A 19,166-nucleotide genomic window follows, 5' to 3' on the forward strand; every position below is an offset into this window, starting at 1 on the left:
TCATCCAAGATATCGTCCCTTGAATTCCGATTGGCTGATAGAGTTCTATCAGCCAATCGGAATTAAGGTAGAAAAAATCCTATTGGCTTATGCAATCAGCCAATATGATTGAAGTTCAATCCTATTGGCTGATCCAATCAGCCAATAGGATTGAGATCGCATTCTATTGGGTGATTGGATGAGCCAATAGAATGCAAGCTCAATCCTATTGGCTGATTGCATCAGCCAATAGGATTTTTTCTACCTTAATTCCGATTGGCTGATAGAATTCTATCAGCCAATCGGAATTCAAGGGACGCCATCTTGGATGACGTCATTTAAAGGAACCTTCATTCTTCGGTTGGACTTCGTTGGAAGAGGATGCTCCGCGTTGGATGTCTTGAAGATGGACCCGCTCCTCTCCGGATAGATGAAAATAGAAGATGCCGCCTGGATGAAGACTTCTGCCCATCTAGAGGACCTCTTCTGGCCGGCTTCGATGAAGACTTCTGCCCGGCTTCGTGGAGGACTTCGGTCCGGCTGGGTGAAGACTTCTCAAGGTAGGGTGATCTTCAAGGGGTTAGTGTTAGGTTTTATTAAGGGGGGATTGGGTGGGTTTTAGAGTAGGGTTGGGTGTGTGGGTGGTGGGTTTTAATGTTGGGGGGTATTGTACTTTTTTTACAGGTAAAAGAGCTGATTACTTCGGGGCAATGCCCCGCAAAAAGCCCTTTTAAGGGCTTTTTGTAATTTAGTATAGGGTAGGGATTTTTATTATTTTGGGGGGCTTTTTTATTTTAGTAGGGGGATTAGATTAGGTGTAATTAGTTTAAAAAATTTGTAATTATTTTATTATTTTCAGTAATTTAGTGGGTTTTTTTTTCGTACTTTAGATAATTGTTTTAAATTGTATTTAATTGCATTTAGTTTAGGTAATTAATTTAATTATATTGTAGTGTTAGGTGTAATTGTAACTTAGGTTAGGATTTATTTTACAGGTAAATTTGTATTTATTTTAACTAGTTAGCTATTAAATAGTTAATAACTATTTAATAACTATTGTACCTAGTTAAAATAAATACAAACTTGCCTGTAAAATAAAAATAAACCCTAAGCTAGCTACAATGTAACTATTAGTTATATTGTAGCTATCTTAGGGTTTATTTTATAGGTAAGTATTTAGTTTTAAATAGGAATAGCATAGTTAATTGTAGTTATTTTATTTAGATTTATTTAAATTTTATTTAAGTTAGGGGGGTGTTAGGGTTAGGGCTAGACTTAGGTTTAGGTATTAATATATTTAATATAGTGGTGGCGACGTTGTGGGCGGCAGATTAGGGGTAAACAATTGTAGTTAGGTTGCGGCAACATTGGGGGTGGCAGATTAGGGGTTCATAACTATAATGTATGTGTAGGCGGTGTCTGGAGCGGCAGATTAGGGGTTAATAATATAATGTAGGTGTCGGCGATGTCGGGGGCGGCAGATTAGGGGTTAATAAGTGTAAGATTAGGGGTGTTTAGACTCGGGGTTCATGTTAGGGTGTTAGGTGTAGACATAAAATGTATTTCCCCATAGGAATCAATGGGGCTGTGTTAGAAGCTGAACGCTGCTTTTTTGCAGGTGTTAGGATTTTTTCAGCCAGCTCTGCCCCATTGATTCCTATGGGGAAATCGTGCACAAGCACGTTTAGCCAGCTCACCGCTACTGTAAGCAGCGCTGGTATTGAAGTGAGATGTTGAGCAAAATTTTGCTCAATGCTCACTTTTCTGCGGCTAACGCCGGGTTTAAAAAAAACATAATACCAGCGTTGTCTGTAGGTGAGTGGTAAGCATAAACTGCTCGTTAGCACCGCACAGCTTACCAACAAAAACTTGTAATCTAGCCGAAAGTGAGTGAGTACAATGCATATATCAGAGATAAAAATTATGGTTCACCATATGCCTATTGCATATATGACATATGGAGCAAAATCACAGTACTTAGCTGCCCTCTGGAAAATAGTGGGTGTCACTAAGTCCTCCTTGCCAAGGAAATCTGGTCATTATCCTCCTGAATGCACTGTAAAGATCCACAAGGGAAGATCAGAGATTGATCAGTAGCTCCGTCTCAAGATCAAAGACGTCTACGAACTGGCGACTGGTACTTCTGCACAATCATGCCCAAAGGGAATGCGCTAATTCTCAAATGCAGTCGGCAGCTGAGTAACCTCAGACAATCCAAACTGCGGAGAAGTCAGGTAAAGAAACTGACACCTTCTCCCTTATTAAGCTGCAGAGTGCCGGCAGAGGTTCAGTTCAGCTGGGTCAGTGGAACCGCTTGCCATCATGCCCAGTGGGAATATAATATTTCTCAAACGCAGTCAGCATCCAAACAGTCTCAGTCAATCCTAACTGCAGAGAAGTCGGAAATTTGTGCCCAACGTCTGCTCCCACTAGCAAGCTGCAAAGTGCGGTAACAATAAAGCTTATGGGACCATCATCGAATAATGGACCCAAGTCCTCCTGAGTAGTGTTGTAATCCTTCATGGTGTAGAAAGTTTCCTATGTAAATTTCAGCTATCAAAGGGTTCTTCCAGGTGTGTGTTTGAAACAGTTTTAGATGCCTCCTTATAAAGTGATCAGTGCCTCTTGCCTGCCAGAAATAGTTGCCGGTAAATATTAGTTCTTTCTTCAATTCCGAAAATTATAAAAAGCATAATAGTAACATTATTGCATGTTTGAACCATTTTTGCTACTTCCAGAATATTTACATGTTAGATACAAGTGTATAGCAGTGCCAAAGCTAATAACATTGCTAGTACAAAGATTATTTAATAACATGTCAAAACGGGCATCACAAAGTAAATGCAATTTTGGGAGTTTCTTTTAAGTCTAAAATATTAGGTACAGTTACAAAAAACGACCAAGGTTTAGTTCCTCACTGAGGCCATTGGATGACAGGGTATCAAGATCAAAGATCCACCTGCATTCACGCTGTAGAAGAGTCCTAACCAGATCTCCACCCCTGATCCCTAGCTGAACACTATCTTTTCCTATTACTTTAAAGTCATAGATTATAGAGTTGTGGAATTGTTTAAAATGTCTCGCTATACTCAAGTCCATTTCTTCTTTTTCAATGTCCCTCAGGTGTTCTAGGACCCTATAACATAAGGGTCATGTAGTTTTACCTACATAGAATAGAGGGCAGCTACATTTAGCAAGGTAAACAAGTCCCTCAGTCCTACAGGTCATTTTTTTCCGTATTTTGTAAACTCTAGCTGCAAAGAATCTCACTCTCTCAATATGATTACACGGATAGCACCCTGGTTCAGTCTTAATTCTCTGTAACCAGTTAATTCAGATGGTTGCCTTTCCAATGGAATAGAATAACTTACAATATGAATCCAAAAAACCTGTGTGACCGATATTGGGCTAGTTTACAAGTGGAGCGCGATCTTAACGTGTGCCCATAAAGCAGCAAATTTGTCCATTTACAGCCACACGTTAAATAACCACATGGCTGGTTATTTAACGTGTGCCCGTAAATGGTCAAAATTCTGTACTCTTTATTTTGGGAGCAAATTGTTTTAATTAACTAGAGGTCTGGGGTCTGTTTAATTGGGCTAAGCGCAAATTAAAATCGCAAGCTCATGGGAGCATTAACCAGCCACCCATGAGTTAATGGTTTCACTTTGCGCTTAGCACAATTAACCAGAGCTCAGACCTCTGGTTAATTAAAAAGATTTGCCCCAATTGCTCCCAAAATAAAGAGTGCAGTAGTTAACATTAAAAATAAAGATGAGCATTTTTATTAAACTGCACAAAGCAGTTATATGGGTTAAAGTGAGAGGATGTGGGGTGTTAGGAAAAAAAACGGCACTTAAAGTGCTTTTGCATTGATGTTAATGGGGCACTGTGTTTTCACTTTAAATATATTTGTTTATGCTTATATACATATATGTGTTAATATATGCATATACACATATAAACACATAAATATATGTATATATTCATATACATATATATATATTTCTTTATTGCTGCCCAACATGTGCAAATAGCCCCCTGTGCTGTGCTAGGTTGTTTGCCGTATCTCTCATGAGCACAAGGCTTCCAGGCAATGTGAATGTGAGGTCCCATTTGCATTGCATCTGACTTGTAATACCAGCGCACATTTAGGTGCGCTGGTATTACTGACTGGGGTGTAAATATTGTGCTTGCAAAAGCGCAATATAGCGCGCCACTCGCAATCCAGGCCATTATGTTTCTCATGTATAGCAAAATAAATATTGGTATGGGAGCCAAAATGTTTTATGTGTTTTCATGACAGTTTCAAAATGTTATGTTGAATGCGCAAAACTTCAAAATAATATACAATATATTTTTTAAATCTTTTTTTTCAGTGAACAATAAATATTAGAATGTAAATTTAGAATTATGATCATTTATGTTCTACTGGTCAAACATCTTCAATTCTAGTTGTTTGCTATAAGCAAATATATGTTTTCTTTTAATATAATTTAAAAAAAAACACATCTTTCATTATTGCTATAAAATATAAGCTATTTTAAAGTCCTACAATGGTCAAATAAAAATAAAACAAACTTCCATATGCTGGCTATGTCAAGCATGTTTACTATGAGAGAGAACAGTATCAAACTTTCATTAATGGTCTGTATATATAAATTGGTAAATGCTAAGATAATTAATCTTCCATGTAGAATTAACCTATGTCATTTATAAAATGTGCTTCTTTAAAATTAATAATTATAATGTAGAAACATTAGCACAATTTACACACTTAATATAGCACAGAGAGAGAGAGAGAGGCATACATTTCTTGCAAATGGTTCCAAAATGTCTGTCTTGAGCTTGTATTGATTTTTCTTTGTTTCCCTTACCCACTTTTCATTTCATAAATTAACTTTGGAAGATATTAATGCAGAGTCAGGCTGTAAACTTTAATTTTGACATCCAGTATTTATTTCCAGGATAAAATACAAAGATACTTGAAAATATTTTGAATACATTTAACAAAGACAGTTTTCATTCAATTTACGAGAAACTTCATAAATCAAAAACTACTTAAATTTTATGAGAAATTTGATCTTTACTAAATATGTTAAACAGTGCAGTAATATTGTAATTACAATTTTAAATTTGTCCCTTAGGCAACATTGTGTTCTTTGCATAGAACAGTATCCTGTGTCATCAGTGCTTTATTTTATAGTAACAAAAAAAAAATCACCATTCAAATACACTTTTTCTGCATGCTGAAAATGTTTAAGCACTTGCCTAACAGCAATTATTACAGGGTGCAATGTTCATTCTGTTACCACCTTAATCTGTCAATATAATAATGAGAATTAATGGATGAATAATGAATAATTTGCTAGCCAGTATGAATCAGGACAAATATTGCCTACATTAAAATGTGCCCTTTAAGTAACCTTAGTAATATCTCTAATGCTAATTTCACAAAAGAAGTCAAGGTTTACAATAAAAGTGTCAGTTGTTTATACATTTAGTGTATTAAAGGCAAAAGCAGTTCACGATAATGGCACTTTTTATAAAACGTTGTTAAAGAGGCAGGATATTATATAAAAATGCTGATTACATTCCCTTTATTTTTTCAGTTTGACTGTCTCCAGCTGTCACTAAGATTAGGAGCTCAGTAAAAATGATCAGCTAACCGTTTTAAAGCCAAAAATATTTACATATTCAAATGTCCCCTTTTCACAACAGCCATATCTGGGTGCCGTTCATTGCTTAAATTAAATGTTCTACCATTTATAGGGTGGCATCTGCCTTGATTTTTCTTGAAAGATGCATATAGCCAATCCATAGATGATGCAGTTATATTCTCAGTATAGTTGTGGGTGAGCAGTGGGGAATGCTCAAGACAGATGTAGCACTCTGAAAAAGGGTCATCTGGACAGGAAAATATTTGTGCCTGTAAGCACCTACCTGTTAAATGCTTCAAGAGGCCATATTCTTGTAGGACCTTGAAGCAATGAATGCTTAACTCCGGTCTACTGTAGGCATAAATAGGCCAAAAAAATCATACTATTTATTATGTTCTCCTTTGGGTTCTCCTTTGGGTGCAGGTGATATCATAAAAATTACTTTAAATATGTATATTTTAATTGAATTTATTTTCTCATTAATACTGAATGTTACCTTTATCTCGTATAGTGGTTTCTATAACACTTGGGTGATCTTAACAAATATGTATATTTTAGTTATAACCAGTAATATCTATTAGAGGTGTCCATAGGAAAAAATATAGATTTTCTTCTTATGTGTATAGTGCAATGTAGAAGTTTTCCTCCCATATATGTTTTTATTATGTAAATTATGTTCTTAGTTATGTTGCATTTATTTTCATTTTGCATTCGAGAAATACATTTAAGAAATAAAGAACCATGATAAATATTGTATATTTGCATCTATGCATTTATTTGTCAACAACATTTAAAACAAAAAAACATTTCATTTAAAAAGACACTGAACCCAAATTATTTCTTTCGTGATTCAGATAGAGCATGCAATTTTAAGCAACTTTCTAATTTACTCCTATTATCAATTTTTCTTCATTCTCTTGGTATCTTTATTTGAAAAAGAAGGCATCTACGTTTTTTGGTTCAGACTCTGGACAGCACTTTTTTTGGTGGATGAATTTATCCACCAATCAGGGCCGTCTTTAATATTGACTGGACCCTGGGCAAAACATTTCTTGGGCCCTCCCCCCACCCCATGCAATTTCGCTCTCCACCCCAACATCCCAAAAAACAACTAAATCAATTTATTTTATAATTTTTTTTAAAAATTATTAGCCCAGCAGTGGATCATTCACTGCTGGGCTAATCATTTAAAAAAAAAGAAATAAATTGCAATATTTGAAACTGGACCTAAGCAGTACTAATAAGTAAATAAATATATAAATTCCTCCACTGTGGATTATTTTATTATTCTTTTGAAAGTGAATCTCGTGTGAGGTTAGCTGGTTAAAGAGATTTAGGGCAGCCAACAGGAGCAAAGCAAGGTAAACACTGAGGAGGAAGCATGGAGGTGCAGACAAATATAAGTTTACTGACTGGAACAGCAGAACTACTATGGGAAGCTGTAAAATCTGAGACAGGGAAAACAAATACTATAAAAATAAACCTTACATTAATGTGTGAAGTGTCAGCATAACACTATACATCAGCCACAGCAGCACATGTCACTTATTTGCTAGGAACAAGTTCCCTCTCACCCTGCACTAGACAATGCTGCATTGGGAGGGGCGTGTTTGCACTCACTTATTCTTCCCACTGACACCTTTCTACAAAGCACTGTTCCCCTAACAAACTTCAGTTAGTTGATCTTAGGGCTACAGCAGAAAGAGCAGGGCTAAGGGAACCAGCAGACTGGATGCTGTCTGCCCAAGGCTGCATGCATACAGTGTGAGATGAGTCACACAGCCTCAAGACTGAAGAGAGCAGTGTATGCAGCTGCACAGATGCTCAAATCCTCACATGCCTGCCATTACAGCTTTCTGCTGCATGTGCCTACAGTCAGCCCTACCCAGAAACAATCCCCACCACCAGAGCAGTTACCTGGTAACAGTGGTAACCCCAGTAGGACCTTTTCTGATGCAGTGGAAATGGCTGGATGCCGAGTTAGGGCTTTGCATTCAGTGCTGCACAGTGCACATCTAAAACAGCACATGGCACTAGCTTGGCATGTCACATGACACCGGCATGGTCTTGGGGCCCGCAACAGAGACTGGGCCCTGGGCAGCTGCCCCTTTTGCCCTGTGTTAAAGATGGCCCTGCCACCAATCATCTAGAACAACCCAGGTTGTTCACCAAAAATGGGCCGGCATCTCAACTTACATTCTTGCATTTCAAATAAAGATACCAAGAGAATGAAGAAAATTTTATAATAGGAGTAAATTAGAAAGTTGCTTAAAATGTCATGCTCTATCTGAAAAAATTTGTGTTCAGTATCCCTTCAAGGAAATGTTATAGGACATGAACTCGTGTTCTTTTTGATTATATTGTTTTTGAATAACTCATTATTTTTGCATTTTTTGGAACAGCAATTTACCATTAAATAACTGTAAATAAATTAATTAAAAATATTCTATAAGATTGCATAAATGTATTACTGTACACAGTGCTTTCTAAAGAAAATATATTTTGTTTTTATTTTATAGGGGGGATTTTCGAGTATGTTGAATCTGGTCCTTTTGGGGCAGAAGAATTAGCCTTCAGATTTGCTGTGAACACAATTAACAGAAACAGAACTTTGCTGCCAAATACAACATTGACATATGATACTCAAAGGATAAATCTGTATGACAGCTTTGAGGCATCTAGAAAAGGTAACGTTTTATTGACAAGCTTTACTAACAACAATAATACTTTATAAATGATAGACAATATTTTAATTGAGTGGTGGTCCATAAATAGAAAAGCATAAAAACCCTATGCTATATACTGTATATAAAAATGTATAATCTAAATTGACAAAATAGAGTCAAATTGTATTACCTTTTTTTTTGTAGTCTACAGGGGAAAATAAGCAATATATCCCTATAGATTACTGTAGAAGTGGCATTTTTTTACTTGTCCACCAGACATTTAACTCTCAGAAATGTTTTTTTTTTCTCCAATTGTCATAACAAACTGATTTCATATAACAAATGAAATGTTATTTTTTTTTAGCTTATATGTTGCATACAGACATTTTCCACCAAAGTGTTTAATTTTAAACATGATGTCCATCAATAAATAAAAGTTTTATGTCACTTTAAAGTACAAAAACAGATTTTAAAGATTAAAAGTTGATGTTTTTATTTTTAACCATTTCATTTATATGCCATACACAATTCCTCAAAATAAGATAGCTTTGATATAGTCTGTTTGACTACTACTAATTTAATAATGGATATCATAAATTATATATAAAAATTGCATGTATATACGTGCGTCACTGGTTTAAAGCAAACAAAAAGCCTAAATTATTTTGGATGTATGTTAACATGTGGAGCTACAAAAGGGAAATCTAAGATAATCTTCTTTGATTTTCTGGCAGCCACCAATAATTTGTGTTTCCAATTATGACAGTGAATTACATTGAGATTCATTGCATCCTTTATGGCTTCTGCCTGAATATGTCCATTGCTCCCTTCACATCAGCATTTATGGAGAGAAGAATGATTGCTCATCCGGATTGTAAAAAAAAAAGGTTGCCCTGCAAATATCCATCATAATACACATTGACTGCAGCTGCAGGCATTAAAGGGGCATTATTGAGTAGATTGGCATGAGTATCACCTTTTTTGACGATTTGTCTCTAAAAAAGCTTAGGTAAACTTTTACTATTCTTTCTGTCCATTTAAAAATCAGCTAACAAAAATATTGTTTTCTTTAAAGTCTTGTATATTTTGTCCCACTGGTACTTCATTTATGACTAATTATATATAAACATATATCATATCAACTTCTAAACCACTGTCCGTATATATGTATATCATATATAATATGAAAAAAATTAAGTTAAAGCCAGAGTTTAAGTTTTCTATCAAGCATGTAAAAGCAAGGACATTCCTAACTTAACCACTCCTCACTACCCCATTAACTTTGCGTGATACCATCAATGACATCGCTGATGACATCACACATGACAATGTTTAAGATATCAGCAGTGACCTCACTAGTGACATCACCTATGAATTATAGTATAATTTGCACCATCAAAACTCACTTTCCCTTACATAAGCCCCTGGTAACCTTCATTCCCTCTTTCCCTTAAACTTATCTTCTTAGCAAACTTTCCCTCACACCCTGCTCATCCTTTCAATCCAACTAACCTGCACACTCCAGCTTCTGTTCATCCCTTTGACCCTCCCTGCTCAAACACAGCTGCCTCCTCAACCTCTTTTCGCACGTCCCTAATATCCACTAACTTCCTCACCATCTCACACAGATTCCACTTTGTCCCCTTCTCTTCGCAGTTTGCTTTACACCCTCTTATTCCTCTTTCCCTCATGCACAGCACCCTCCTCACAACTTCCTTTCTAATATTTTCACCCCTTTTTTTTAAATACAGCGCTGTTATAATTTTTATGACACCTAGATTACAAGTTGTGCAGAAAACCCGTTGCATAAATACCGCACAAAATGGTGCCATATTGCTATTGCCATAGCGCCGCCATTACAAGTCATCATAAAACTTTCTTTTGTTGTGCGGTATGGTGCGGTAAGCCGCATCCCGCACAAAAAGCAAGTTCCAACTTGGCGTGCTTCTGCACATATTCCCCATAGAGATTAATGGAGAAAAAGTGCATTTTTTCATTCCCCATTGAAGTCTATGGAGAAAAGAAAGTTTTACAAACACCCTAACATAAACCCTTAGTCTAATAATCCCTAAACCGCTGTCCCCCCACATCCCCAACACTAAATAAACTTATTAACCTCTAAACCGCCACCCCCCCCACATTGCAAATACTAAAATAAACCTATTAACCCCTAAACCACTGTCCCCCCACATCCCAACACTAAATAAACTTATAAACCTCTAAACCGCCGCCCCCCCCCACATCATGACTACTAAAACAAACCTATTAACCCTTAAACCGCTGTCCACCCACGTCAACAACACTAAATAAACTTATTACCCTCTAAACCGCCATCCCCCCACATCGCGACTACTTAAATTAAACTATTGACCCCTAAACCTAACACCCCTATCTTTAAATAAAAGTTACAATATACTAACTACCTTAAAAAAAACATATATGTGAAAAAAAAATAAAACCTAAACTTAAACAAACAAACCAACATTGCTGTTTTTAAAAATAAAGAATACCAAAATAAAAAACCTACAAAAAAAATAACATTACAAAAAAATAATAAAAATTTAAAATTACACAAAATAATAAAAATCTAAAATTACACAAAATAAAAAAGCTTACATTACAGAAAATAACAAACAAAATTATCCCCCAAAAAATAAATATATTCCTATTCTAATAACCATCATTCAGTTCTTTTGAAGCCCATATTAATTAAAAAAGCCCTAAGTTATAAAAAACAAACAAAAAAAAACTAACAATAACCCCAGAATCGATACTCACCATTGCTGAAGTCCGGTGATCCATCTTCATCCAGGCGGCTCCACCTTTATCCCTCACGGGTCCATCTTCCATCTTCTTGGTGGAGGTGCGGAGTCGGAGCGGTCATCTGATCTGGATCGGTCACTGGTGGTGGTCATCAGCAACGTGGAGGTCCTCTTCCTGTGATTGTCTGCCGCACAATGAAGATTGAATGCAAGGAACCCCTTTTATATGGGGGTACCCGTGCATTCCTATTGGCTGAAAATTCAAATCAACCAATAGGATGAGATCTGCTTACATCCAATTAGCTGATTAGACTTTGATAAAATCAGCCAATATGATGTAAGAAGCTCTCATCCTATTGGCTGATTTGAAATTTTCAGCTAATAGGAATGCAAGGTTACCCCCATATAAAAAGGTTTCATTGCATTCAAGCTTCAGTGTGTGGCGGACAAGAGGACCTCCACATTGCTGATGACCACCTCCAAATATCATTCCGTGCCTCCACCAAGAAGATAGAAGATGGATCCACGATGGATGAAAATGGAGCAGGACTTCATCAATGGTGAGTACCAATTTTGGGATTAGTGTTTTTATTATTTTGGGGTGGGTTTTTGTTTATAGATTGGGGCATTTTTAGTTTGTACAAATGCCCTTTTGGAGGAATTGGGTAGATTAGGTTTTTTTTTACTTATCTTTTTTTTTTGGGGGGGTTGGGGTTTGCGGGGTTGTAATGTTAGGGGTAATTGTTTTATTTTCTTAGCAAAAGAGCTGATAACTTTAAGACAATGCCCTACAAAAGGCCCCTTTAAGGGCTATTGGTAGTTTATTAAAAGATGAGTTTTTTTTTTATTTTGGAGTGTTTTTTTTTTTAATGGGGGATATTAGAATAGGAATAATTTTTTTATTTTGGATAATTTTGTTTGTTATTTTGTGTAGTAGCTTTTTTTTATTTTGTGTAATTTTTTATTTTTAATTTGTGTAATTTTAGATTTTTATTATTTGTGTAATTTTAGATTTTTATTATTTTTTGTAATGTTAGTTTTTTTTGTAATGTTAGTTTTTTTGTAATGTAGGTTTTTTATTTTGGTATTTTTAATTTTTTTCAAAAAGTAATATTATTTTTTGTAGTTTAAGCTTAGGTTTTATTTTTTTTCACAGGTAAGTTTTTATTTATTTTAAGGTAGTTAGTATATTGTAACTTTAATTTAAAGTTAGGGGCTGTTAGGTTTAGGGGATAATAGTTTAATTTAGGTAGTCACAATGTGGGGGGATGGTGGTTTAGGTGTTAATAGGTTTATTTTAGTATTTGCAATATGGGGGCACGGTGGTTTAGAGGTTAATAAGTTTATTTAGTGTTGGTGATGTGGGTGGACGGTGGTTTAGGGGTTAATAGGTTAATTTTAGTAGTCGCAATGTGAGGGGATAACGGTTTAGAGGTTAATATGTTTATTTAGTGTTGGCAATGTGGGGGGCGGTGGTTTAGGGGTTAATAGTGTAGTTTTGGGGTGTTTGTGTACTTTGTAATATATTTTTTATGTGTTTGTGAAACTTTTTTGTTTTGCAAAATCCATAACTTCAGGTTTTTGACTGCGCAATGGATCATTGAAGTATAGGCCATAACGATCATGGTAAAGCCATACCGCATGACTTGTTATATCAAGTCTCTGACAATTCCGCACGCAAAGGACATTTTTAAGCGGTAAAGCCATACCGCACAACATGTAATCTAGGTGTAAATTTTTATTGAGATTTTCACATACACATTGAAAATAAGATATACATATAGTTGCAGTAAATAAGCAGTAACCAATAGGTGCAAAGGAAAATCTGAAAAGTAAAATCATGTCAAAGTAAATAAAGATATGGAGGTAATACAAGTCTACAAGTTCACCTTATATCACTTACATACTATAAGATTTTTGTTTTTCACTAATCCTATATGACAACAAAATAGAGGACCAATAATAATAACAGCCTAAAAATTTTTTAGCGCTCCACTTGTAATCTGGCCCTTAATGTAGCAACTATTTAACGGGAAATTGCACTCTTAAATGTTCTGTCATTTATGCAAAAGAGCAGTATTTAACCCCTTGAGTGCTAACGATGGCTCTGAGCCATCGCAGAGTTTCCCACTCAGGTGCTAACGATGGCTCAGAGCCGTCGCTAGCACTCTCCCACCTTGAGGGAGATATGGGGGCTCCCACCCACTCCTACACTGGGGATCGGGCCTTTATAGGGACAGGCATTGCCGGGGCTCCACGTTTTGCGTGGTGTCGTCACGCACAATGACGTGATGATGTCACCGCGCAACTTTATTTAAAAAATACAAGTATAAGGAAAGGGGGCATGTTGCTTAGAAGCCTGTATCTCAGGCATCTAAGCAGCTACAGACCCTCAAGTCCTCAAGGTAATTCCCTAACCTTAACAACAGTATAAGTCTTGGGGATCTGAAGAAAAAAAAAAGTGAAAAAAAATATTTTGATAAATTAAAAATTAAAAAACCCTCAAATCAGCTTAGCACCCAGGTGGGAAAGTGCTTAGCACTCAAAGGGTTAAACATGTTGAAGATTTTTTAGCCTAAAAATATGCAGTAAAAGATTTACATTTCAATTGAAATTCATGCAGCAGTATCAGTAGTGTATGCTCCACTAATGTATTGTTAGTTTATATGTAATTCTTCCTAATGTTCATTGGCAGATAATGCCCATGTTTAAAGGGATATTCCAGTCAAAATTGGAAACCACATGGGTGCATTTTGGTATTAAAGTGAAGCAATTTAGTAGTATACATGTATTAGCAAAAATGCTTATAATAAAAGCTAAAACTGTTTCAAAAGTGTATTTAAGTATGCACCGTGCACCAGAAATTTTAAACACAACACTTGTTCGGATAGCCTAAGGTGCTTTTACCATCTGATAATGACTCGATTTGTTAATTTCTGACATGATACAAGTCCCACTGATGATCTGAGAAGCTGCATTATTTAAAATGTGGGTGCAGTGACAATATCTAGCTATGCTTCACGTGCACATGCAGAGAAAATTGTTAACTCTAAAACAGGGATAACTCTTACTAGAAGCATTTTTGCCAATACAAGTATACTACAAATATGTTTCTATTCAAAGATGTAATAAATCTATGTGCATTTATATTTTGACTGGAATGTCCCTTTAAATTTTTTGTACTTCCTACTGATGATCACTGAGTGATAGGTTCCACCTGCTAAAGGTAATTTACTGGTTTAAATGCTGCCCTTTCATATTAATGATAGAAAATGTTTGAGTACAGTGTTTCTATAATGGCAAAGAAAAACTCATGACACATATATATCTATTTTGTTGAAATCACTTACGTTGCTTTTCATGTTTTATTCTACCATGTGTGTTGTGAGCAATATCTGGGAATAACTGATTTACAATAATTACAAGACATATATTGCATATTTAAATGCACTTTAAGATAATACATGGTTGAAAATCATAAATCTAAAATATAAAGGTTATTTTACAACCATGTATTTAGCACCCCACAAAAAAATCTTTTACATTTCTCTTTACACTATGCATTTGACAAGCTTTTCTATTCATGATTATTTCCATTAGTAAGAAAGAGCAGAGATCATCTCAATAAAACTATGCATAAACCTGCAAGACATATATATAAACTCCTGGAGTTCAGTACAGATCAAACCTTAATGGATTTTTAAACACTCAAACTATATTGGCTAGCAACAGTAGTGGTTTCCTGACAAAATCATAATATTCCATGAATCTTAACTATCAATGAGAGAAAAATGGAAGCTGGTGGAATGCTCTCTCTCTTTGTACATACACACAAACATACACACACACACACACACACACAAACACACACAAACACACACAAACACACACAAACACACACAAACATACACACACACACACAAACACACACACACACACACACACACACAAACACACACACACAAACACACACAAACATACACACACACACACAAACACACACACACACACACACACACAAACACACACACACACACACAAACACACACACACACACACACACACAAACACACACACACACACACACACAAACACACACAAACACACACAAACACACACAAACATACACACACACACACAAACACACACACACACACACACACACAAACACACACACACAAACACACACACACACAAACACACACACACACACACACACAAACACACACAAACACACACACACATGCTCTGTTTGAATCATAAAATAACATTTTGTGGTTTTATATCCATTTAAAGTCTATGGTTATTTTTGTAGATAATTAATTGGATAGGTTTTTCTAAAGGATTATCATCAACTCCATAATAATTGTCTGAATGCACAGAATTTTAACACATTAAGGGCTAGATTAGAAGTTGAGCACTAAATATCACTTGCGTGCAAGTGATATTCGCGCTCCAATTTGTAATACCAGTGTGCGCTGGTATTACAAGTAAATCGCAATGTGAACATGAGCATTGCTAGGAAGCATTACGCTCACAAGAGCGTGATTCCATAGGCTCCTACCATCAGAACCTTGCACAGCGAAGTAGGTAAGTAGTGCAGTGATGGGCAGCAGCTTTAAATATATATGTACAGTATATGAATATATATGTATATGAATATAGTCATATATATTTACCTATCTCTGGTTAATTTTATGAGCGCTAATTGCTACCATCAGCTCGCAGTAGCAATAACAAGCCTGTTTGCCCGAGCCCAATAATTTAGCTCTCTGTCAGATATAAAATTCTGTGTGCCAAAACTGTCAATTGGTTACCAAAACTCTGTACTTTGTGGAGTAAACATAAATAAAATAATATTTCATCTTTTCTGTGTTTTTCATTACAGCATGTGAACAGTTATCTCTGGGAGTAGCAGCTATATTTGGACCATCACACAGCTCCTCAGCAAATGCAGTACAATCAATTTGCAATGCTCTTGGGGTTCCACATATTCAAACACGTTGGAAACATCAAGTCTCTGATAACAAGGATTCCTTCTATGTCAGTCTGTACCCCGACTTTTCTTCACTCAGTCGGGCAATCCTTGATTTGGTACAGTTCTTCAAATGGAAAACAGTTACTATTGCTTATGATGACAGCACAGGTAAGAACCTTTTGAAAAGTGTGTTAAAAAGCATGAAACAGGTGATAAATAAATATACTATAAGTGATGTTTCTGGATAGCCTTTAAAAATCTTCTATCACAGGAGTCTCATTTTAAAGATCTAAAACAGTTAGAAGAAACTATTGATTTGGTTAGATCACTCTTTTGACCTTCTGTCTAAGTAAACAACATAGCATTTTCTTCTCTGACCTTCCTAAATGTTAATCAAACCTGTTTCATTTCACTGGGGACTCAAGATACTACTTTCTTTTTAAATCTGGTCTCATTTATTAAAATAGTAACTTAATTGGTCAATGGTCATATCTTGCTGTACAAACAGTCAGATTTGATTTAAATAATTATCTGTTCAGATAATCTTAAAATAATACTACTCTTTCTTTTTTATTTATTTGCTAATATTCAACACAAGTGAGAGAGCTTTGCTATTTCTTTTAGAACAATATGAGGAGTTGTCAAACCATCCATGCATAAAAGTGATATGAAATTAAATAACTACGATTTTATGGGAGATGTAACTCATTTATTCAATTGTATTGTAGCTGTAACATCAATAAAATACTCAATATTTAGAAATATGTCTAGGAATAGCACAAATCATCTAATACCAGAAAACAGACATACATTTTTAGTTATCATAATGGAACAATTTTATATAAACCTAATAAGGAAAACCCAATACTAGTGACATATTTCATATTATACTCTGTAGAAACTTGTTTTTTATACTATACATAGACAATGTCAAGCGTCTTTTTGGTTCATTATACCTGATAAAAACTATGCAATGGCCTTATTTATTATGGCTCTGTTTTAGACACACTCTAAGGAAAGGTCAAGCTTAACCTGGAAGGCATGGGTTTTATTACCTAACATTATAACTGCTAGATACACTTCATGCCCTTTCTTAGATAATAGCACTAATATTTCACTATTAATACAGAAAATATATTAAATCATGGAAAGAATGCTTACCATAACCTTAAAAGGGGAAATGTATTATCATATTAGATGAATTTATCAATAATTCAACTGAACCTAATGGATTATAGCTACTCATATTATTTATTAAAAAAATGTAGCCTTGTAAGCTGATGTCTAATTTATGAGTATATTAATGCAATGTTATTCTACAGAAACTTGTTCAATTCTTATAATTTCTCAAGAATTCCACTGAGTTAGAATAGTCTCTGAAAACCTACCCTCTCTCTCTCTCTCTCTCTCTCTCTCTCCATCAAAAGCAGCGTTTAGGGGTCCTAATGATGCTTTTTACTGCCTGCTGGTATTTAGAGTCAGGCAGGAAAGGGTCTAACGCTCACTTCCTTACCGCGACTCCAGGCTACCGCAGATCCCCTTACGCCAATTGCGTATCCTATCTTTTCTATGGGATCTGCCTAATGCTGGTATTTGGAGTCTTGGAAGAAGTGAGCGGTAGACCCTCTACCGACAAGACTCCTACCGACAAAAAAAGTCAGTAGTTAAGAGCTTTATGGGCTAACGTGTGAATATAAAGCTCTTAACTATTGTGCTACAAAGTACACTAACACCCATAGACTACCTATGTACCCCTAAACCGAGGCCCCCCACATCGCCACCACTATAATAAATATTTTTAACCCCTAATCTGCCAACCGGACACCGCCGCCACCTACATTATCCCTATGAACCCCTAATCTGCTGCCCCTAACATCGCCGACACCTGCATTATATTTATTAACCCCTAATCTGCCCCCACACGTCGCCGCTACCTAACTACAATTATTAACCCCTAATCTGCCGACCGGACCTCGCCGCCACTATAATAAATGTATTAACTCTTAAACCGCCACACTCCCGCCTTGCAAACACTATAATAAATAGTATTAACCCCTAATCTGCCCTCCCTTACATCGCCGCCACCTACCTACAATTATTAACCCCTAATCTCCCGCCCGCAACGTCGCCGCTACTATAATAAAGTTATTAACCCCTAAAACTAACTCTAACCGTAACCCTAACACCCCCTAACATAAATATAATTTAAATTAAACGAAATAATATTCCTAAAATTAAATAAATGAATCCTATTTAAAACTAAATACTTAACTATAACATAAACCCTAATATAGTTGCAATATAACTAATAATTACATTGTAGCTATTTTAGGATTTATATTTATTTTACAGGAAACTTTGTATTTATTTTAACTAGGTACAATAGCTATTAAATAGTTAATAACTATTTAATAGCTACCTAGTTAAAATAAGTACAAAATTACCTGTAAAATAAATCCTAACCTAAGTTACAAATACACCTAACACTACACTATCATTAAATTAATTAAATAAATTTCCTACAATTAGCTAAACTAAAATACAATAAAATAAACTATTCTATAATACAAAAACCCCCCACTAAATTACAAAAAATAAAAAAATTACAAGAAGTTTAAACTAATTACACCTAATCTAAGCCCCCTAATAAAATAAAAAATCCCCCCCCCAAAAAAAAATGCCCTACCCTATTCTAAACTACAAAAGTATAAATAAAAAGAGAGAAGCGCTCGACCTGGAAATGAACAATAGCATAATAGCTTGTTCTATGGCTAGTTACCACCCAAGAAGCAGCCTCTTTTTGCTCAACATGTGCCTTTCACAGAGAAAAACTTTCCTGAAGCATATCAGTCTGATCCTGACTTCACAGTACAGTCCAACCCCGAAATACCAGGCAATCCTTCTCTGAACGAGAGAAACAGCAAAACCCCAGACGTACGTTTCGGCCTATTGTGGGCCTCGTCAGTGAGGTGCAGCCATATCCCTCTAGGCACACTGAGCAACGGGTCCACGTCTGGATTCCCGCATCACACTTAGGGAGACTTCCCAAAATGTCATAATTTGCATAAATAAAAAGAGAGAAGCGCTCGACCTGGAAATGAACAATAGCATAATAGCTTGT

At 35.7% G+C, this 19,166-nt stretch overlaps 1 protein-coding gene across 1 annotated transcript in view; it reads left to right on the forward strand.

The window, feature by feature from the left end:
• GRIK2 (glutamate ionotropic receptor kainate type subunit 2) overlaps nt 1–19,166 on the forward strand; it is a 1,179,562-nt gene that overhangs the window by 336,553 nt on the left and 823,843 nt on the right. Inside the window, exons 2-3 of the mRNA XM_053710578.1 lie at nt 8,159–8,326; nt 15,956–16,213. Coding sequence (XP_053566553.1) covers nt 8,159–8,326; nt 15,956–16,213 — 426 coding nt within the window. The remainder of the gene's footprint in view (nt 1–8,158; nt 8,327–15,955; nt 16,214–19,166) is intronic.

This window comes from Bombina bombina, chromosome 4 (genome assembly GCF_027579735.1).
Source record: "Bombina bombina isolate aBomBom1 chromosome 4, aBomBom1.pri, whole genome shotgun sequence".
Lineage (NCBI taxonomy): Eukaryota > Metazoa > Chordata > Amphibia > Anura > Bombinatoridae > Bombina > Bombina bombina.